General features: G+C 33.0%; 4 protein-coding genes across 4 annotated transcripts in view; all 4 read right to left on the minus strand.

Annotated features, from left to right (window-relative positions):
- LOC124447119 (relaxin receptor 1-like) overlaps positions 1–21,803 on the minus strand; it is a 28,651-nt gene that overhangs the window by 6,740 nt on the left and 108 nt on the right. Inside the window, exon 2 of the mRNA XM_046998014.1 lies at positions 114–196. The gene's annotated coding sequence lies outside the window, so the exon portion shown is untranslated. The remainder of the gene's footprint in view (positions 1–113; positions 197–21,803) is intronic.
- LOC124445665 (snRNA-activating protein complex subunit 4-like) lies at positions 1,463–10,035 on the minus strand. The gene is made up of 10 exons (XM_046996416.1): positions 9,756–10,035; positions 9,363–9,421; positions 8,731–9,219; positions 8,500–8,562; positions 7,739–7,843; positions 7,148–7,226; positions 6,081–6,162; positions 5,557–5,643; positions 4,779–5,062; positions 1,463–1,620 (listed from the first exon to the last, which is right to left on the minus strand). Exons 3-9 carry the CDS (start codon positions 9,028–9,030, stop codon positions 4,936–4,938), a joined length of 843 nt encoding a protein of 280 aa, XP_046852372.1. The 5' UTR covers positions 9,031–9,219; positions 9,363–9,421; positions 9,756–10,035; the 3' UTR covers positions 1,463–1,620; positions 4,779–4,935.
- Positions 10,492–14,549, minus strand: LOC124445664 (relaxin receptor 1-like). The gene is made up of 10 exons (XM_046996415.1): positions 14,481–14,549; positions 14,259–14,327; positions 14,053–14,097; positions 13,933–13,989; positions 13,764–13,835; positions 13,603–13,677; positions 13,307–13,390; positions 12,314–12,698; positions 11,179–11,821; positions 10,492–10,890 (listed from the first exon to the last, which is right to left on the minus strand). The coding sequence occupies exons 6-10, from the start codon at positions 13,671–13,673 to the stop codon at positions 10,835–10,837; spliced, it is 1,239 nt and encodes a 412-aa protein (XP_046852371.1). The 5' UTR covers positions 13,674–13,677; positions 13,764–13,835; positions 13,933–13,989; positions 14,053–14,097; positions 14,259–14,327; positions 14,481–14,549; the 3' UTR covers positions 10,492–10,834.
- Positions 14,052–21,326, minus strand: LOC124445663. The gene is made up of 14 exons (XM_046996414.1): positions 21,173–21,326; positions 20,524–20,621; positions 19,806–19,923; positions 19,206–19,289; positions 18,658–18,720; positions 18,265–18,333; positions 18,107–18,166; positions 17,862–17,927; positions 16,993–17,064; positions 16,616–16,699; positions 16,348–16,472; positions 14,999–15,379; positions 14,647–14,760; positions 14,052–14,555 (listed from the first exon to the last, which is right to left on the minus strand). The coding sequence occupies exons 2-14, from the start codon at positions 20,591–20,593 to the stop codon at positions 14,545–14,547; spliced, it is 1,317 nt and encodes a 438-aa protein (XP_046852370.1). The 5' UTR covers positions 20,594–20,621; positions 21,173–21,326; the 3' UTR covers positions 14,052–14,544.

The following is a 21,803-nucleotide window of genomic DNA, read 5'->3' on the forward strand; positions in this document are numbered from 1 at the left end:
ATTTGGCAACACATCTAATCGTTCATGTAAAGCTTTATATGTAATGGACGAAACCTATACTCTTAATTATAATAAAAACTTAAACACATGAAAGAAGTGAAAAACACATTTACCAGTGATGTCAGTGGAGTTTGTTTTTTTGTAGGAAGTTCTCACCAATGATTGACTTGTCCACTTCGTTTTTCTTTGAAAACGACTTTTAAAGGGATAGAACGAGCTGTTAAGACTGACAGCAAAGTATAGCAAGTAGTAGTAGTAGTAGTTTCCTATGGTCACAGCTCCATGTGTGTCTCATCAAGCCAGCTTGTGAAGTCATCATCCGCTTTATGCACTGTTGCGTAGCCGCCTTCAATGCGTGTGAACGGACATTGCAGGATGATATGGTCCATATTCTGGTTGGTGGCGTTACATGATGGGCAAGTTGGCGAGTCTTTGTAGCCCCATCGGTATAGGTTGTTAGCTGTTCTGCCCTGTTTTGATCTTATTCGGTTACAAGTGCTCCATTGTTTACGAGTTAGCTTCTTGAAACCAGGAAGAGGGACATTTGTGGGATCTTTAATTAGATCAGCACCCTTTGGTTTATTTGCCGTCGTGCAGGGGCTTAAGTACTTCACTGAAGGAAGATGTTCGCAAAATGTAAAAAATTAAACGTTACGATGCATTTAACAGACTTTTCAAATTGCGTGCCCTATAAATTGCATAGCAATTTTTTAAGCAATTTTATTCTCGTACAGACACGACTGCAATATGGCATCACGTAATGTTTAGACAATCGGCCAATGAGATCGCAGATCCAATATGAAGAATTGACCGAAGATCGCGGAAGGCAATATTTGAAGATGACAGTGACGAAAACTCTTGTGAGTATGTAAAAAAAACTTGCAATCTACATTTTGTGAAGCATTAAATTTGCATAACTGCATTGTAGGCATCAAGAACTATTTCACAATAATACATACTAAATTTTTTCATACTATTTTATTTTGAAATATTCAAACTTTACTTTATACATATGAATAAAAAAATTTCAATAAAAATCTCGAAGCCATGGATCGAATATTACAAATACTACTTTCAATGCTTTTGTGTTTTACAAGAATTGACGAAAATAATCATTTACTTGTAGTTCCATGTACCCTATTGTATCCTGTGGTACTATTTACAAATGTATCTATCGAACACAACTTCACACGTTTCACATTTCACACGACAACACCAGTGAAAGCTGCAGTTGCAAAATTTCTTCTCGCGGACAATTTGTGTGTTATAGCCATGTCCACAACACAAGATAGAACAGCTATTCATAGAGTTTGTGTCATTTCTATCACATACTCTACCAGACGTACCCGAAATACCAATACCGGGATTTGATTGGCAGTAGTTAGGGGATCGTTTCATATAAACAAGATCAGAGACTTTCAGAAGAATTTTTCGGTTGGCCTTTCTTTTTAGTTTTTTCTTCTTTCTGGCATAGATAACCTCCACGGATTTCTCATATTTCATCTTTAATATCTTGCCAACGTCTTCAATTTTCGGTAGAACCTTCCAGCACGACCGCATGGCACATCCTTGTGACAAACCGTAGCAACGACATCGTGTTATTAACGACGCCATAAGAGCCTGGTGACGACAAAGATCATAAGAAAAATGAAAGTTGTGCATTGACTTTGACCACCCCAGTCCCCAACCCTTCAAGTCTCAATTAAGCTTTAATACATAATAAGATTCACAAAATAGTCATTAGTATATAGTATGCTGGTACGGTGAATACAAAAAAATCGATAATTAATATAAAACTGATTATTATTCTTCGAAAATGCGAGAACAATTTAATGAGGTGACAGATATTTCAAAAAAACAATCGAAGTTTCCCACATATAAATTTCCAAATATGGCCAAATACCAACATCGTAGATAACAAACACACATAAACTACATTTTTTTGCTAAACGGCACCCCCATCAAAACAAGATTTTAGAGTAGCCGTTAAATGTCATATGTTTCATATGAAATTTAACATAGTGAAGTTGGCAGGAGGCAAAAAAAAATAAAGCTATGATAAGTGTACAAATGTTAAACATACCGATTATATTAAGCAATAACCGCGGTGTTTTAAATTAACATAAAACAAAATAACATTTGTACTTATATAACTGTCAAATAAAAGCCATTGCCCACGAGATGGTAATGTCCAAAAAAGCTTGGTTTGTAAAGGTAACAAAACATGCTTGGATAATAATGTTGAGAAATAAATAAATAGGTACCACAACATGAATGGATAATAATGTCAAAAAGGAATAAATAAGGACCATAAGATGCACGGATAATAATGTTTAGAAGGAATAAATATAGGTACCAAGATACATAGGAAAGAAGAATATAGGTACCATAAGATACATGGAAGAAAAAATAGGTACCATAAGATACATGGATGACAATGTAGAAAGGAAGAAAATATAGGTACCATAAAATACATGGATGACAATGAAGGAAGAAAATAAGGTAAAAAGATACATGAAGGACAATGAAAAGCAAGAAAAAGATACATGGATGACAATGTAGAAAAGGAAGAAAATATAGGTACCATAAGATACATGGAGGACAATGTAGAAAAGCAAGAAAAATAGGTACCATAAGATACATGGAGGACAATGTAGAAAAGGAAGAAAATATAGGTACCATATGATACATGGATGACAATGCAGAAAAAAATAATGTCAACCTTATGCACATTGCTTTTAAATATATCTCAGCTTGATCTGCTGTGTTCAGGCATTACACATGGAAAAGTCCAATGTGATTAGCGGAAGTTGATTCAGCAGGATGATCGTCAACATGTGAACCGTACATTCTGAGGGAGTTATTATTATATGATGATAACCAAGAGAGTACACAAGTGAAAAAATATATATACATATATGGATATAATGATAAAAAATTACAAAAATTTTCTCGTTTTCTATACCAAATAATTTCATTTGATAAACTATTAAAATGTAGACAGGAGGAGAAAAACAACACTATCAATCAGGTAAAATGATATTTTCATCTCTAGAACTCTGTATAAAATTCGACAACCAACCCTATATTATCTTTTCAATTATCCAACAGAAACACCCACAATATGACAACATCATTACACGAAAGCTGTGCTTATAAAAGGTCTGTTAGCAGTTATTTATGTAAAGATGTAATAAATATATAATTTTCTCCTTCACTGTTTGTTTACATTACCTCTTACGAAGTGGTACAATGCCCAGCTAACTGTAGGCAAAATCAACAAATCAACTGATCTCTATAATCATTTATTTACATACAGAGGGTTTAGAAAAGGTGCAAAAAACGAGAGGGATTCTTTGATCAAATAAACTTCGTCTGATAATATTGAAAGCTAAATTTTTTTCATGAAAAAGTTGTCAAGCCATTTATCTACAATCTTTTGCTTTACGCATTCATGTTTTGGCAAAAAAAACAACAATCAATAAACTATGGTGATTTGAGGAGCAAAACAATTGATATACTAGCAAAACAATTGATATACGAGCAAAACAATTGATGACTAGGGACGACGGAGGAAACCTGGACAGCGATATATCAATTGCATTGTAATTAACAACACGATATTCAAACTTTGTATTCAAGTTTCGCGACTACCGCATAATGAGACAGGAAGACTTTTAGTTGTCTTATTGTCTTGGACAAAACCAAATAAAGTATATTTAATGCGTGATCAAATCTTATCATGATTGATGTGAAAAAAGAACGAGTGCTTATTATGAAAGACACGTGACGTGCACATACAACATGCTCCAAACTTGTGAGAAATCTACAATATTTGTACTGAGCTTTACCCTACAAATTGTCCACGTTGCAAAGACAATTCTCGCTGTTATATGTATTGAAGCGCTGAACATAGCTAAGATCAATTTTGAAGGTGGCAAGGTTATCATGAATAACAACCACAAATCTCCTCGCTTCCAATAACTGATGACCATTTTCCATCATAATTTCCTGCATCCCACTGGTTAATCGTGCTCAATCAAGTAAATTCCTCCATTATTATTGATATAAGTAGACAAAAATAACACACTTGCCTAAATCATGCAGATGGTTTATCATTTAACCCAGTTATAACAAAAAAACCCAATTAAATTTGGAATGCGTGAGTTTCAGTGAAAGAATCCTTGATTATTAGAATTAGGAGCTACAAAAATCGAAAAAATTTTCTTTCTTCAGAATAATTTGTTAAATATAAATGTATATAATAGACCTAGGATGCATTCTCGAAGGTTGATGGTTTATGATGGACATCAGGTGGAAAAGAGTGATACTGCTTGATATTGCTTCACAGCCGAATTAGGCATGGATGCAGAAAGTTCCATCATCATTTTCTTTTCAATTTAAAATCTTTCTCAAAACATCTCTCAATGAGAAAGAAATACTTTAAAAGCGCGCTATACAACCAACTTGTACAATTAGCTACAACCAGAATATCAATGTAATAAAGCCCAAAATGGTTGATTGTGGGTGATACGTAGCTACTCAACTGAATGAATTATCTAGTGTGCATTGGGTTTTTACTTGACAGTTATCAATAAAAATATGTTGTTTAAATTTAAATTTGAATCACATGATTAAAATTATTCAAAGTTTAAACCCTAAGTTAATGCCTCGCGTGCATATTTTAAAATTACACTTAACAAATCAATCCTTCCAGAAACACTTTTCTAACCACAGTTCCACATACCCCCCAAAAAACAATAACAAAAATTATATACCTGTCTTCCAGCCTTGCTGTTATGTAGATTGACAAAATTTTGACCACTTCGTCGAAATTTTCTCCTAGCTTCTCTATCGTTATCTGGTGCATCAACGAACAGTTCAGAAAAATAAATTCCGTATTCAACTTTATCGTCGCAATGTCGCCGCATGTTGCTAAACTGAGGCCTTGGTTTTTTCGAACACGTGCAATCTGGAAATTTTCCACGTGAACAAGACTTCGTGATAGAGTACGCAACAGCCGCCGACGTCAAAGCGTGCACAAACGCTGTTTCTTTGCTTGCTGAAGGATATTTTTAAAATATTTATAAATATGGTGGAATAGCAGCTCCATAAAGGGGACAAAACAAAACAAAAATATCTCTTTATATATATATTGATAATAATCAGAAAATACACAACTACAATTTCATCCCGACAAGCCTGTTTTGTGATTTCTCACTCTTCAGGGATAATAAAAATCTTTATATATATATATATATATATATATAAAGTGTATAAACAATGCGCCCTCCCGGCTATCACCAAAGTGCAATGGTGACTCCAATATCCACAGTCCAGACATATTTATTAGAAATAATGGTATTTTAACAATCACCATGTATTTAACATGTTCACAGATGAAATAATGGTATTTTAATAATCACCATGCATTTAATATTCAGACAGGTGAAATGATGGTATTTTAATAATCAGTATGTATGTAACATTTAGACAGGTCAAATAATGGTATATAAATAATCACAAAACATTTAACACGAACCAAGTCAAACATACTTAAGACGATCTATTGCCATATTTAATTCTTCGAGTTCTTTTTCTTCCTCAGGCATTTTTCTTGGTTTTGGAGTAAGAGCTTCAACTCTGGAAAGGCAACATTGTCAAGCTTAACATAATCTGCAAGCTAGCCACGAGTTTTTGTTCGGTATTTATAAGACTCTGAGATGTTTTAGTAGTAAAACGACAATATTTACCATAAAATTAGTACCCGACACAGTTCGAAAACAAATCATATACATATCATATACTATTTCAAAATCATCACCCACTATACTTTGAACTGAGATAATCAATACAGGACAATTTATTACATCAAAAACTACATAAATGCAAACATACAACAATTATTAACGTCTACAAAGTTTCAAACAACAATCAAACCCTTAAGAATTACAACTATTTGTGTTTGAAATTGAAGAGCAGGCAAATTATTACAACACTAGATATGTTTGAATCAGAAAAGATGTAACATGTTACGAACGAAATCATCATTATTTTACGTCTCCACAATGCCAACTTACTTTTGTAACAATGGCTTTATCTTAGACTGCAGTACGTCTGATTTCACTGCATCTGAAAGAGTCTTCTCTTCTTCTATTGACCCTAGAACAGAAGAAAAATATATGTTAATGAGCTTAGCGGGGAGGTGCAAAATGTAAAATATAACAAATACGTAAAACTTTAGAAAAAACATATTTTTAGCTGTCTCCTGTCAGCTCAGTAAAATAGCATTAATGGAATAAAACGTGAATGGATCTCTTAGTTTGAGTTCTCTATTTTAAAAGTGTTTCAAGAATGCATTTGGACGGTTGAAGCTCTTGTTCAAGATAAGAGACCATCTTGACTTAACCATACTTATTTTACATATTTTAGCAAATAACAATTACATCTCAACAGAGCTCAGAAAAAAGATGTTTGTCAATTTTTTTCAAAGGAGAACAGGATGATAAAAACAACTCTTATCTGCTGTATATGCTAACAAGTAAAGAGGTACGTAATGCATTAAAATGTAATCACTTCAAATCCTATTTTACACTTTAGCAACACACAAAAAAGAAACGAGAAACAGTAAAAATATATTTAAGATTCCTGTTATTAAACTAGAATATGCTCTTGAAGCTTTTTATTTTATGGGAGCTAAGATATAAAAGGATTTACAACTAGAACTACGAAAGATTGAGAGCTATCAGATCTTTGAAAATAAGATCACTCAGTATTTTCTCTCAATTTAATTAGTTAAAGACTTTATAGACGTTTTTTTATTGTAATAATTTTTATTCAAAATTTTTTATTTTCTATTTATTGCAGTAATTTTTACTGAAATTAATTTCAAATATATATTTTACTTGTATATTTAGTTATATCAGAAAACGTTGATAAGAGCTTTCAGTTGAAGTATTTATCCTGAATAAGTATTCGCTACAATGGAAGAGTTCCACAGCAGCTACTCGTATAGTTCAGATTTGGTTTCTACACTACACATGTATAACTGCTTCTAATGAGCTATCAAAGGTTGAAGCTTCTTCTTAAATCAAAAAATCAAATAAGCAAACCTTTGTCTAAACTAACAAAAATCATGCACGCTTACATGGTCGTGGTGGAAGCTCAAAAGGACTCGGTTGGTCAATACTTTTTCGCAATACTGTATCTTCATTGTCTTCAGGACCCTAACCAAATTTATTAAATAGTTTGAAATAAGTAACCACATTTTACAACACAGACTTTTAGCGTGTTATTTTTACAATACAGACTTCTTGTTTGTTGTTTTGGGTATCGTTGCTTCTTCTGACTACTATTGCTTCTGAAATTATCTCTTCAATACATGACTTCCCTTGTTTACATTTTGCTGACAGGCAGATTTGATCAAGTGCTTTTCGAGAACACTAGCAACAATGATTATCCTCTCTTGGGATTAATTTGCCTGCCAGCAAAACGTAAACAAGGCAGGTCATCTATTATCACAGTGCTGCGAGGAAAGCATTTTTTTCAGCAGCTAAAACAAGTCGATGCATATAAAAATTTTAGAATAGGTGAAATTCTCAACAGTCATAATGATTATTCCTAGATATTTTCTTTAATCTGAAAGTTTTGTCACAGAGTGGCAAGGTATATTGAAATGCTTTACTTATACAATTTCTTATCACAAATCATGAAATATGTCACAACAAACAGTTTCCACCTTATTCCCGTGTGATTTAAAATATGGCAAGAAAGACTGCAAGCCTTTGAAATCCAAATTCTCTGCATTTTTAGCCATAGCAGGGGATGTTTGAGTTAATCCAAGCTGAAGAAAAAAAATTCAATTAAATCAATAGAAAAATTTTATGCCGCTCTGCAATCAATTGCTTCACATGCTGCAAGACAAAAAATAAATTTTTTCCAACATATTTACCCACGTCTACATGTCTATATTTACTAGTGTGTATGCACTATATATTGCCACTAGCAAAAAGCTTTTTACATTATCACCACAAGGTTTGACATGATTGAGAAAGATCACGTGTACATCATAGTAATGGTTGAAGTAGAGACTTTTTTCAATGCATCAAAATTGTTTAACTTAATCCTTGCTAGAGAAATTGCTAATGTAAACAGACTGGCAGCTCAATGATCCTATAGGCCATCAACACCACTCAAAATTTTGACATTTTCTTCATTTATAAACAAAAATTGAAAAGTTGAGCAAAACAATCTTTTGCTATTGATGCATGAAAAAGAACATTAAACCACAAGTAACTGTGCAAAAATTTGATTTCAAAATTTTGAACTTATCACACCATATAAGTCACAAAGAGTGTGCTGAAAAAGCAACTTATAGCTGTCAATTTGAAATTGCCATAAGATAAAATATGGTGGGGTTACTTGCTCTCCTGGCTAGGCCCTTGACTGCCCTTTGTCCTGGTACTGGTTGCTGGTTGAAAAGTTTAAAAAAATACTTACTTGTTTTTCTTTGTTCTCAGTAATCAGTCTTTCAATCTTTCTCAGTTGAGCTTTAATTACTGCCTGAAATAAATTGTATGCAATTTTTCAGCCTATAACAATGTGTTAGATATTATTTGAGAAAAAAATGGCTAAACTAAAAATTATCAATACATGCTCTTTAATGTAAAGAAAAAATGTAATAAGAACTATGATGCAACGTTGCAAATTTTATGCAATTTTTCTATGTACTTGATACTGCCTGTTCAGCTTCAGGCATTGTTTCTGATCAATAGATTGTTCATCTTCATCACTGAGCAAGACCTCTTCGTTATCATTAGACAATGCCTCAGGATCTGTACACATGGTAGAGTAAGATTTCAAGTTTTCATCCACACTTGTTGGAATGATATTTTGTAAAGATTCATTAGTAGCTGGTTGAAGTTCAGTTAAACAATAGTTCTCAGTTTTGCCATCGGTGTTATTTTCCAATTGCAATGAGCCATGGTCAGTAAGCTCAGTTTGACTGGTGTTCAGTGGATTGTCTACCATAATTTCTAAATCTACATCGTTGCTCTAAATTTGATGTTGATTCACTGAATTATAAGCATCATCTGCATTCAATTCAAGAGATGATTCAGGTTCAATATTGAGAGGATTGCTGCAGTAAGAATGTTGAACATCAGCAATTCTCTGACTTTCATCATCACTCTCAGATGATATGACTTCAAAAGGAACATGCTAAACATATAAAGAAAAAATTGACTAAAACAAATGATTTCTAATGGTAAAAATTCACAAACTTCTTCAAACAGAGTTTCATAATTTACAAGCAATTCTTGTAAATTTGTCAGGTGCAATATTGCAATATGAATGTTCATTACCTTCATAACAAATCTTTCATTATCGCTTGTTGAGTGGTACTCTGGCGATTTTATAATAACTTAAAAATAAAAGGAAAATTCATTACATGGATTGCATCATTTTCTTAAATAAATCTAACAATAATTTGTGCAACTTATTTTGCCAAATGCCTTGTCAGATATGTTTCACATGATTTAGCATTCAACCATGGCAGCAAATGAAAATTATCGTGCTGTACAGTGAAGCCAGAGTTTTGTTGTATTTTGTTTGTTTTGCTGCAGCCGGAGCTGAGCTGCGTAGTTAAAACAAAATTTCTGGCTGCAAGATTTAGTATTAAACTAGTTTAGTATTAAACTTCCTGACGTATCATGCATTCTACAACAATAAGTATTAGACTATCACCAGCTACTCACCCAGCTCATCGTCAGAGTCATCCCCATCTATGTCGACGTTTATGGCTCTGTACGTTCTGATGGTTTCTGATTCTGCTCCGTTCGTTTGAGACCCTAGAGCCAGTTGAATCTGCTCGATTTCTTTAACAAGACTTTTCCTATCAACATCTTCCACGTTTGCATCAGTTTGTACCTCCATTCTTACTAGGCATACCCAAAGACAAAAAAATTATTGCTCTCCATCCATCAAACGTTTAAAATACGTTACTTTCACCAATGGTAGACACTTTACCAATTGACACCACTGACTACAATCAAGAGCGCATGCGCTTCAGAGTGGGCAACAAAATCTATCGGGCTGGTGGCAAGGACTGGGCCAGGAGCACTGGCCAAAAAAGTGTCCTGAAATTTTGTCAAATGATGCAAAAAATGCAATAAAAAAGGCATGTATATTTTCTTCACGAAAGTAATTTTTGTCTTATGAATAAATGAATAGTAATTATGAATGTAATTATGAATGAATATCTTACTCTAGTTATTTTCTAGTTTACATAGATAATGGTGACTGATGCCCTCGCATCTGTGAGAAAAATATGAGGCGAAATCTAATATACAAAATCAGGGAGTATATAGCAGCGATTCATTGAGAATGACTCCTGTGAAATCTTTCGTTCGGCAAATTTCGTCTTATCTCATTGCTAAAATGCTTTATTCTTGTCAATTGACGGTTTCAAAGGCTAAAACAAAGATACCAGTGTAACCACGAGAACTTTAATTGAATTATACTCTACTTTTCTAATGATAATTTTTAATGTTAAGTACAAACAAACAAACAATTAATTGCGTATTTTTACTTATGCATTATACAATGTGCACCAAATTATGTTTTTCTACAATGTGCATTGAAATTAGGTTTTTTCATACCATGACAAACTAAAATTTATCCTTATGAACATCCAAAAGAATTTACATGCTGCATTTTGATAAATACTACACACTTTAACATTATTAAGTGCAAAGGAACTTGATCAATAATTACGTCATACTCAGTAGTTCTACAAGTTTCTAACAGCCACAAAGTTAATTATCAAACTGGAAATTTAAGACTTCTTTGCACGATCATACACGTGTTCATCGTCAATGCCACTCATACGACCTACGTAAAGATAAAGTTATTTTTAAAAGGTGAGCGCGTTTGTTGTTTAATGCAGTATGAATATATAAGAGCTCAATGTTCATTACAATAAGCTGTGAGCAATCGTTGCCCGAATGAAAGGCGTGTTTCCATAGGGAAAGAACGTTTTTTTTCCATGATTTTCCCAGCAGGTGTGAGAGAAAAGTGAAAGCATATCGATAATTAGTTTTCTCTTTAATAACATCGAGGCACAATATATATTTTTAGAGACTGAGGTTTCTAAGATATTTGAACAAAATAGTTTCTTACTTTTTGAAACGCTGAATATGAATTTCTTGATGACATCCTTAACTTTCTGCCAAAACATTGGTGTGCTGAGTGTGTATAAGATCGGGTTGATGGCTGAGTTGATCGGAATCACGCAGATTGAAAACCACAAATACAAAGTGTTGCCCGTGTCGTTAATAGCCCTAGCAAGAGACAAGAACAACAACATAGCAATGGGGACCCAGCAACACACATCCGTAAAAACAACTGCAGCAAAACGCTTTGCCATGGTAGTATGAGCTCCGAGACGGCTGCTATTGTTGGCGTCTTTTGCACTACTGTATGACGAGTAAAACATTTGAATATAGGCGATAATAAGATAGGCAGCACCAATAAAATTCAGTATTCCGAATATAGTTAGGCAGTATTCCCATGCGATTGTGTCGTCTCCAGGTAACTGAAGGGGCATACAGATGCTGTTAGTCCCGTAGAATCCAACTCTTCGGACGTCATCAACGAAATACGTTTTCACGGTGGCTGGGACAATGGCGATAGCAGAGCAGACAAGCCATGTTGCCAAAAGTAAGAACAGCGCCGAACGATAGCCGATCTTTCGAAACTCCATCGCATGAGCTATGTGCAAGAAACGGTCGTATGCAATGTATACCAGAGTAAACACAGATACCTGTAAAAGATCGAGTATTTTCATGATACACTTGATCAAACAAATTTTATGAACAAATTTTACCTCCCATCCTTTATTTCACTGTTATTTAAGATACTTTTTTCTTTAAATATTATAAAAAATTTAAATACCTTTGCACTTACCGAAACACAGAGTCAATGTAATGATTGTGCGCAGCTGATTAAATTTATTTACGTTTTTTTTTCCAGAAAATTTTAATTTTTGTCAGATGCAATTCGATTGCTGGGTAGTTAAAGTCTCGTGTCGTGCAACACAATTGCTGGTCGTTTTTGAAATTACTGGTTGAGATGCTATGAAAACGTCACGTTTCGTGCAGTTTTCTGCATGTACACAATTGTTAATTTTCGATGTGCAAATGTTGACGTATCATGTGGTGCTTTCATTTATCAGAAAAAGTTCCATCGTAGACAAGATTATGTACATAATATACGCAATAATAAATTGCAACAATTTGTATTTTTTTATTCATACCTCGCTGGATATGACAGATATTATGCCAAACACTTTACACGGAGTTCCAGTTCGCCAGGGATAATCATGCTTGTAATATTCTCCTTCAGTCGCGATTTCTTGGTTTATGATTCCAATTAAATAGACACCCATGAGCATGTCACTAAAACTGAGACTGCATATAAACAAGTTCTGTACTCGACTGCAATCATCTTTTACCAGTCTTAGCAACAGAGCGAAGACATTCCCACCAATGGTTAGAACAACCAAGAACCACATGAGATAACGCAGTGCAGCATATTTAATCATTCGTTCACAGCTGGCAATGGTGTCCGACGGTGCTATGCAATCGACGTCAGGTTTATAAGCATTGACGAAACAGCAATCAGTAAATACATTTGTTTTTCTAAATAAAAAATATGTTGATAGTAAAATAAGTTAACCGACGTTCAAAGATAAACTAAAAGCAATGATAACTGAACATATATATTCATATTTATATTTATGCGTGCCTGATGATATTTTTTAATTTCCTGGAATCTGATTGGCTGCAGCAGCGGGCAGCTTTTTACGATAACTTGACCTTGTTCCAAAAGTGATATTTTTTCCCAATGTATTTGTTTACAAAGTGAAATTCAAATTCTGCCTAGGACTGCTTTTGAAACTTCGTAAAAATATTTTTTTCCATTCGGACCGTATGAAAAAATATTTTCTTCATGAAAAAAGATTTTATTACTTTTAATTAATGCTTATTAAGCACCGACATGTTTCGACTTTTTAATTCTTCAACATAAGTAAAGAATCTAACAAGTTTTAACAAAATGATTTTTCTTTAGCCCTTTGGTTCATACATATAAATAGTTATGTTCTTGGACTTTGGTTTCATTTCATACAGTGAATATTCGAAATACTTAATGAATAATATTGCCTTCATTTGTTTTTAGAAAACCAATTCAAAATATCCGACTCGCCATATTGGATAAGGACTTCATGCAAAGGCTTCATAGTACTTACAAGTGTTTGAGATTTACGAGATTTCGCATTAGTCTGAACCATAACCTATTGATTTGATTGAGACTTTCCATTCCTGAGATGTCTCTATAAAAGAAAGTCACATATAAAAAAAAATATGGAGATATAGTTACGTATTATTTTGATACAATATTTTCAGGTCTTTGTACTGTGTACTAAAAATGATCTAGTAACTCATACAGTCTTGCTTCTACAGTCATCTTAAAGCATGTATTGCTATGCAAATAATATATTTTATGTACAGTAACTAATAAGTCAATACTTTGCAGCATACTTACAGATAATTTAGATTTACAAGAGGATCGAAAATATTGTCATGTTTAAATTCGCTGAAGGCATTGAGTTGCATGCTCCTATGAATAGATATATGAATTGAGCTATAAAATGGACCTTTTTTTGCTTTAACTGTCTGATACTTCAGGTTATGAGTATAACTTACAAATTGAGCAAATTTCCGAGAGGTTGAAAAACAAACTCAGGTAATTCCGACAAAGAATTTGAGGAAATATCCCTAAAAATTTAACATCAGTCAGTCAAGTTCATAGTCAGGATTTCAATCTAATTATTTTCGATCGAGCAAAAGTTATAAAAAAATCATTTCTACGTACAAGCTTTCCAAGTTATTCAAACCAAAAAACCATCGAACGTTTTTCAATTTTCTTTCCCTGCAAGTAATAGTTATCTTGAAAGTTTGTCCCTGAATTTAATTGTCTTTTTTAACCACTTACGTTATAATGGCAACTGCTTTTTGCAGTTTGTTGCCTTTCAAATTTCTAAAAAGAGCATGTATTGTTAAATATAATATAAATGTCGTAGACTGGTGTCTATATAAAATAAGCAGAAATTCATTAATCTAAATCCTTTCATACCATATAAAGATTCTGTGCTTAGCTCTATATTATTCATGCAATGATGATAAAGATGAACAACTCACAGAACTTTCAAACTATCTATCTGAAAAACTCCATCGGATAGCCATGACAAGCCGTTATTGGATAAATCTCTGGAAAATTCAGAAAATGCTTCATCAATTCATTAAAAGTTAAAAACCTCAGCCATTGATACAAATACGTTAGAAAACATATAACTTTGATTATTTTTGCATAAGTATTCTACGATGAGCGCAAAAAAAAAGAAAAAAATGAAAAATACAAACAATATTTTCAGATTTTGAAAGAGCTTGAGCGAGGTGTCTTGGATCCAAATAATTCTATTGTTACTCAGAGTGATACTACAAACAGAAATTAGCGATTTAAGTCAAAATACATCCAAACTAAATATACATTAAATCTATAAATATATGAGTGAATATGGATTCGTACGTTTCAGTTGTAGTGTCATTTTCATCTTGTGGTACAGTTTTTTTTTACTATCTCCATCACAGTCAATGATTTTCGATGGTGAACTAGCACCACACATCTGTTTCATTGTCTTACCTATAGCACATCAAAAATATTTTCAAAATAAGACAAATGTAACAGGATGCATGCAGAAAGAAAAAATATCGATTTCTTTCGACCAAGTAAAAGTAAAAAAGGTTTATATTTATGACTGTCCGTATAATATTTATTCCTCACACGAATGCAAGCTACTTTATTCCGTTACGTATAGAATTTATAAACAAATAGGCCGGAATAGTATATCATACCTTACTTAAGATATTATGTAACTTACTTGAATCTTGACATCTTACACCAACACCATATGCACCATATTTATCATCATTATTATTTACTGATCTACTTGGACATCGGTGTATTGAGTATTCGGTACCATTACAATTTTTATCCCACATGAACGCATTATTATTCTTCGTATCGTCGGGAAATACAAGTTCATGATTGTAGTCTTTACGTAAGTCTCTTCTTCTTTTATAGTCATTTTTATCTATATATTCCAATGCTCTTTTGAAACCCATCTCCCGGCAAACGACATGAGCATCCTGCATTGTCCATCTAGAGGAATTTAATTTCTGCCATCCAATGTCCACATGAAAGTTTACTTCAACCCGTCCAATGCTTGTGTCTTCTGAAGTTGTAGAACGAAGTCTGATACCTATTTAGTGATTTTGCAGTATACTTCATAAATAGCACGAGGAAACAGATTGAGAAGGGGAACTCAGTTGTTATATAAAAGATAGTGTTGTTACAGAAAACTATGAGATTTTACATTACTCAATGATGACAAAGGCATAATGATAACAATGTCGAAAGCTCAAACCCTAACTTGAAGTCTTGCTTTTGTATTTTACTCTTTACATGAATTGGTATGTTATCATATAGCAAAGAAAAAATAGAACTAAATACATGCTATATTAGCATAATAATCTCCATGTAATTAGTCTGAAGATGTCTTGAGTCATATATGACGAAACGTCATTTGTTTTCTTTGAAAAATAATATAAAATAAAACCGCTGGTGATTGAAACAAACTTTTATCGAGATAGTCAACAAAAAAAATAGATTATAAGACAAAAATAAATAGGGTCAAGTTAGACCTTGACTCCAACTATAAAATTAATTTGGGGAGGGAGGGGTTATTCATGTATAGCTACATTTGTGCTGATTTCTTTTGAAGTGAGTTGGCTTTCTAAATAAATTACTCGCGTCAACTGAATATATAAATAAGCACCCCCCTAATTAACGTTCTAGCTACGGTCCTGAGTAAGATCAGAAAATCTCTAAGTTCTTTAAATCACAGAAAGTTCAAGTTTTACTTCTGCAACTTTGTGTATGGAAAGTTTTTCTGACATAGTACTTCCTTAGCTACTTAACTACCCATCTTTTTCACATTAAAATTATTTTCTGCCTCAAAGCAAGATGTCGCGGTGGAATTTCTCAGTAATTTATACGAAGAAAGAAATATGATGGAAAGAAAGAAATTATTCTTAGAAAAACAGATTAACATTGACGCTGACAACATCCAATTACATAAATTGAGCTCACTGATTTAAAAACTGTTTTATACTTTGCATGACTGAAGTCATAATTACATGAACTGCAATCTGCATGAACAAAGCTTACCACAACTTTCCTTAATATCATCGTCTGTTTTGTTTTTAAAAGAACAATACCACTCTCGTTTATTTTTGCCTTTGGCCTCTTCCATACGTTTCACGTTACAGCAATCTGCGCGGGCACTGGTAAATCTAATTGAAACGACAGTCGTAAATTACTTCTCTTGAATAAGAGAAAAAAAGGAAAACTGCTATAATAAGTTAAATAAATTCATTCAACAGTTCGATTTAAGAATAAACTTAATTTCAAACAGGAATGAGAAAAATGAACTCACAAGAATTGTAAACTTTCGTGTTCGTGGAAGATTTTGGGATCCAAATATTTAATCGGACTGTCCATTTGCAAATCTCGAACATTACTGTAAAAACACAAACATTCTATATATACTATAAAACTATAACCATTCTCGACGTATATTCATGAACAAGCATATAACATCGCTTGATATGACAACTACGGCCCTATCTAAAATTCTAGATTGAAAACAACTTTACACAAGATTGTCGATCGAACAGAATGATGTACATACAATGAATTAAGTTTATTTCAGTTGCTTTTAAACTTTCTCAAAATTCCTCGTGCATGCATGTTAATTTACATTTTATACATTGGATTTAATAACTACATAAATACATAAGGATGAAAACTTACAGTCCTTGAAGCTTTGGCAACTGAACCAGCTTTTCCCATTTGACGTCCTTTAGATCGGTATCCCCAACCAACCTGATCATAAGATAAAAATAAACTAAAGGAAAATGCGACTACGAAGAGACGAGATAAAATGTACCAAAGATCAGGCTCTATTTTAATTGCGCAGGAAAATGCATAGCATGTATTCTTTCAAAGACCATGCACTCAATTAAAGCTTTACTATGATTCATGCCTAAACGTAATGCGGGTTTCAAAACTTCTTACAAAAGATATTTCACCTATACAAGTATTTATACACTTGTGATCATACTTTCATATAGTTTAAACATTTTAATTCAACGTTTCGACTTAATTTAGTCATATTATAGTTTAAATATAGTTTTAAAAGACTCTTAAAAAGTCAATACTGCTTATATCTCTCTAAGGAATGCAATAGCAAATCAAGGGTTACAGTTTTTATGATCTCAGAAGTTTTGTAATATGCAATGCCAATTTTAAACAAGTTAATACATTGCGTGTCAGTATTTTTTTTTTTTACCGAAACAATCGCTCCAATTCTTTTGACCTTGGTTTGTTTTATCGCTTTTCATATTGATAAAACTTAAACTCAGTTAGTTCTTTGCACTTTCAACTTCAATACTGCAGAGCGTTTACACCTGACGTCATTTCCGCAATGTTGGTGTACCAATTGAAAAGAATTTTGATGAAGTCCTTTTGCTTGGTACATCAATATGGCAGCTTCCGTCATTGTTATGTTCAATCCCAGGGAATTAAGTGAAAACTATCTACTGCATAATCATTACTGACTGTACCATCCCGTCACATGATAAAATAGATCATAAATCGCGGTTTGTTTTGAAAGAACTTACAATATTTCCAGTGAGTTGTTTGATGAAAAATTTATAAAGGATAATTTTTTGTTACCAGCCAGGATACTACACGAAAATAAACAAAAAGATAGATTGCATTTGTAAATGAAGATACTGTGACTATAAATATGCTATTAAACAGAATGAAGGCATGTTCTTTATTATGAGTGATTTTTTTTACACTGGCAACGTAGAGCCATCAACCATTAGATAAACTGTCAATGCGTACGTCATGTAATACTTACAGAGCTTTTAATTTACCGAGATTCTTTGTAAAATTTTTCAATTTGTTTTCCTTCAAATTTCTATATTCGCATAAAAAATTTAAACGTCCGTATAAAAGTAGGTATTTTCAGTATTTGAACACGTTCAAAGTAGACATGCAGATTGACTTCACACTTACAGAATTGTCAAATTTGGTAACTTATCCAAATTCAAGTAAATGTCACTTATTTCGTTTTTCCCCAGTTGCCTGTGATCAACAAAAAAAATTGTCTCTTCTCATCACTGAAATTTGAATAGTTTGACATCACAGGCATAACGTCCAACAAATTAAATACAATCGTTAGGCCTGAATTTTTAAGCGATGTCATAGTGTTTTTAAAAAATCCGATAAAAAGCTTGTAGTTTTTCGTGCTTGTAGCTGATTACACAAAGCGAACGATAAGCATTTAGGCGCAGACATACTTAGCTGGTAATTTCGGGGTGGTGTGGGGTGAGTGTGGTGTAAGATGGGGTGGGGTGAGGTTGGGTGGTTAGGGTGGGGTGAGATGAACGCATGTTTAGATATTCATACATCTCTATAAGATGATCACTTTCCAACTCTGGCAGTATCTTGATCTTATTACTTCGTAGATCCCTACATAAAACATGTAGAAAATCTTTTGTAGAAACTTAACAAGAATAATCGCCATGCTACAAAATTATTTATTGAGAAACATGTCGATTTTGTAAAAGGTTAATTCCAAAAAATAGTCAAAAATGTAATACTTTTGTTGACTGTCACGTGCGACAATTATTCTCACTGTTTCTTTAATGAATTTTACTACGCAAAAATGCGTTTACTGAAACCACAGGAAAGTCATGAAATTGGCAGAAATGTTCATTTCATAGAAATTCTTAACCCTATACTTTTATTCAGAGCAATCATAGAACTCAAGTTTGATCTTCTATAACATGTTCACATGCAACCATGCATTTACAAGAAGTTCTGCCAAGAAACAAACAGAAGAAATAAAACATAAGTAACATTTATTTAAACCAACTTATCAAACTTCCAAGAGAAAAGTCAATCATAGAATCGAGGCTCGTACGCACAGAAGATTGTATAGAAGTTTCACTTACAAATACTTTAATTTGCTGAAGTTTTTCTTTAGAATTTCAACATCCTCATCGGAGAGGGTTATGTTATTTCCGTCAGCTACCAATCTAAAAATCCACGAAATAACGAAAGTGACGTCCATACGCATGGTTGCTGCTCTGTATTATTTAGGTTCGAAAATGATGTCGTTCGTACGTGCATGGGAATTAGTAGCGGTGAACTAAACATAACCATTGCATTATTAAAAGGAAGCACCCACAAGCATAACTCATGTTTCTTTAAGAATTATTTTTCATCTTTTTTTAACGACCAACTAACACTCTTAACGCGCTTATATGTAGCTATACCTTGAAAATTTTTAACGTACATAATATACAACAATGAAATAGTGCTATTTTGGAAAAACAAAAAGCATTTCAATTCCAAGTTCCTCAAAAAAACTTATGGAAGTCAATAATATTACATAGTCATACATGATTTTTTCATGCAGCACAACATCAATTTAAGTTCAATGATTGAGAAATTGCCCATTAAACAATGTGATATTTATGCTTGCATAGGTATCTATCTGTCCGTATATATCAATAAACACGTCATTACATATTTCTTGTAATAATACTAACCGTTCTATTGTTCCATTCTGACAAAACGAGCCCTTTGTCATGTTCAAAATATCACGCAAAGAATTTATGTTTTTACTTCGACAGAACAAAGTTTTGGCCTCGCAGCAATCAATACAGCCTGGATAAACAAATACAAGCTGTATGCAAGATGTGCAGCTACATATAGACAAAAACCGTGCAATGACAAATGAAAAGTGTTCGTCGGACATTGTGTAACAATTAAAGGATAGAAATTTGTAATTTGTGTGACTAGTGAGGAATATGGCAGTGTTTGTTAGCCGTAAGTGAAGTACAGCGTTGTGTTAAGAGTGAGTGGAATATAATTGTGTTGCATGTGAAAATTGAAGGAACTATGGTAAACAGGCGATCTGTAAGTTTAGTTTGGGGTAAATCTGTAGTCTAAATGTTGGATCGTCGTAAATTTGACGTTTTTTAGCAAACGTTCTTCGTCAAGTTAAGTTCACAAACATCTTTTGTTAAAATCAATTGAGATCATCGATCACGTGTCATGTTGCATCGGATGAACATAAGAGCGTAACTATAAAGACTTAAGATTGAGTAAACTTTCGAGCCCCCTCCCTGAATTATGCCTCTGGATAAACATGTCCGCTTCATAGTAGATAGTCATGCAGTTCAGTTTTTCCTTGCAATTCATACATTTAACGAAAACATCAATAATGTCACACAAACTTTCATTTTCTCTCTGTCACTAACTTACCATCATTTTCCACGACGCTAATAATACAAAATATTATCACGAAACATATGGCAAGAGTCAGCAGTCTCATTTTGCAAGTGTTCTGCCTTCTTTGATATCTTCAAATCAGCAATAAAATATGAGTAAATAATTTGCACTGCAAGTAAACAAAACTAAATATTGAAAACGTTCATCTACAGCTACTTGGCTAGCAACTGGTTCTTATATAAAACAAAAACAAAAGGAAAAGACAAAATAAGTTTCTAAAACGATTATCGAATGCCTGAAAAAAGACGTTTTATGTTGTGTTGTGTGTATTCAAACAAAACTTTTGTGTAGAGTATACATTCATTTCTCTGTTTTTATAGCTAAGATAGAATCAAAAAATGACGAAAAATAGGTTGCAAATTGAGTATTTCTTGTATGTCAAAATATGTCTCAAGAGATACTGCAAAGTAAGGCGTTATTTTAATTATATCTAACAACATACATCGTAAAAAAGGCTCAAATTAGGAAACTGTATACTTACAACTGGTCCAACTAAAAAATCATATACTATTTGGCAACACATCTAATCTTTCATGTAAAGCTTTATATGTAATGGACAAAACCTATAGTCTTATTTATAATATAAACTTAAACACATAAAAGAAATGAAAAACACATTTACCAGTGATGTCAGTGGAGTTTGTTTTTTGTAGGAAGTTCTCACCAATGATTGACTTGTACACTTCGTTTTTCTTTGAAAACGACTTTTTAAAGGGATAGAACGAGCTGTTAAGACTGACAGCAAAGTATAGCAAGTAAAAGCATATAAATGAGAAAAGGCACTTCCATCTGCCACTTGAAAAAAATGGTTGACAAAATATATTGACATATATTGAAGGACAAAGCGGGGAAATAGCATTATATATATGCACAGATGTTTTAAGACATATGGTGAGGACACCGACAAAAATAAATAAGACCGCGGTAGACGTTTCTGTCCAAGCTTAGCTTTCGAAAATAACATTGACCTCAGTCTGAATGATTCTATCATGCTGAACATCGTCCAATAATTGTTGATTATAGACTGTATAGCCAGAATTATTCATATTAAACATTTTATCAAATTATGATAATATCAGACAGCTATTGTCAGACTGTTCAACGAAATATTGTATATGCATGGCTCATACAACTGCTATCAAACATTATTGAATGATAATATTGAAATAGACAAGCATTATTTGTAAAAATTTTGGTTTTAAATTGCTTGAAAATTCAGTTTCTTGGTTCATAAAATGAAATTCCTTAATTTC

Source organism: Xenia sp. Carnegie-2017, unplaced genomic scaffold (assembly GCF_021976095.1).
Source record: "Xenia sp. Carnegie-2017 unplaced genomic scaffold, XeniaSp_v1 HiC_scaffold_22, whole genome shotgun sequence".
Lineage (NCBI taxonomy): Eukaryota > Metazoa > Cnidaria > Anthozoa > Malacalcyonacea > Xeniidae > Xenia > Xenia sp. Carnegie-2017.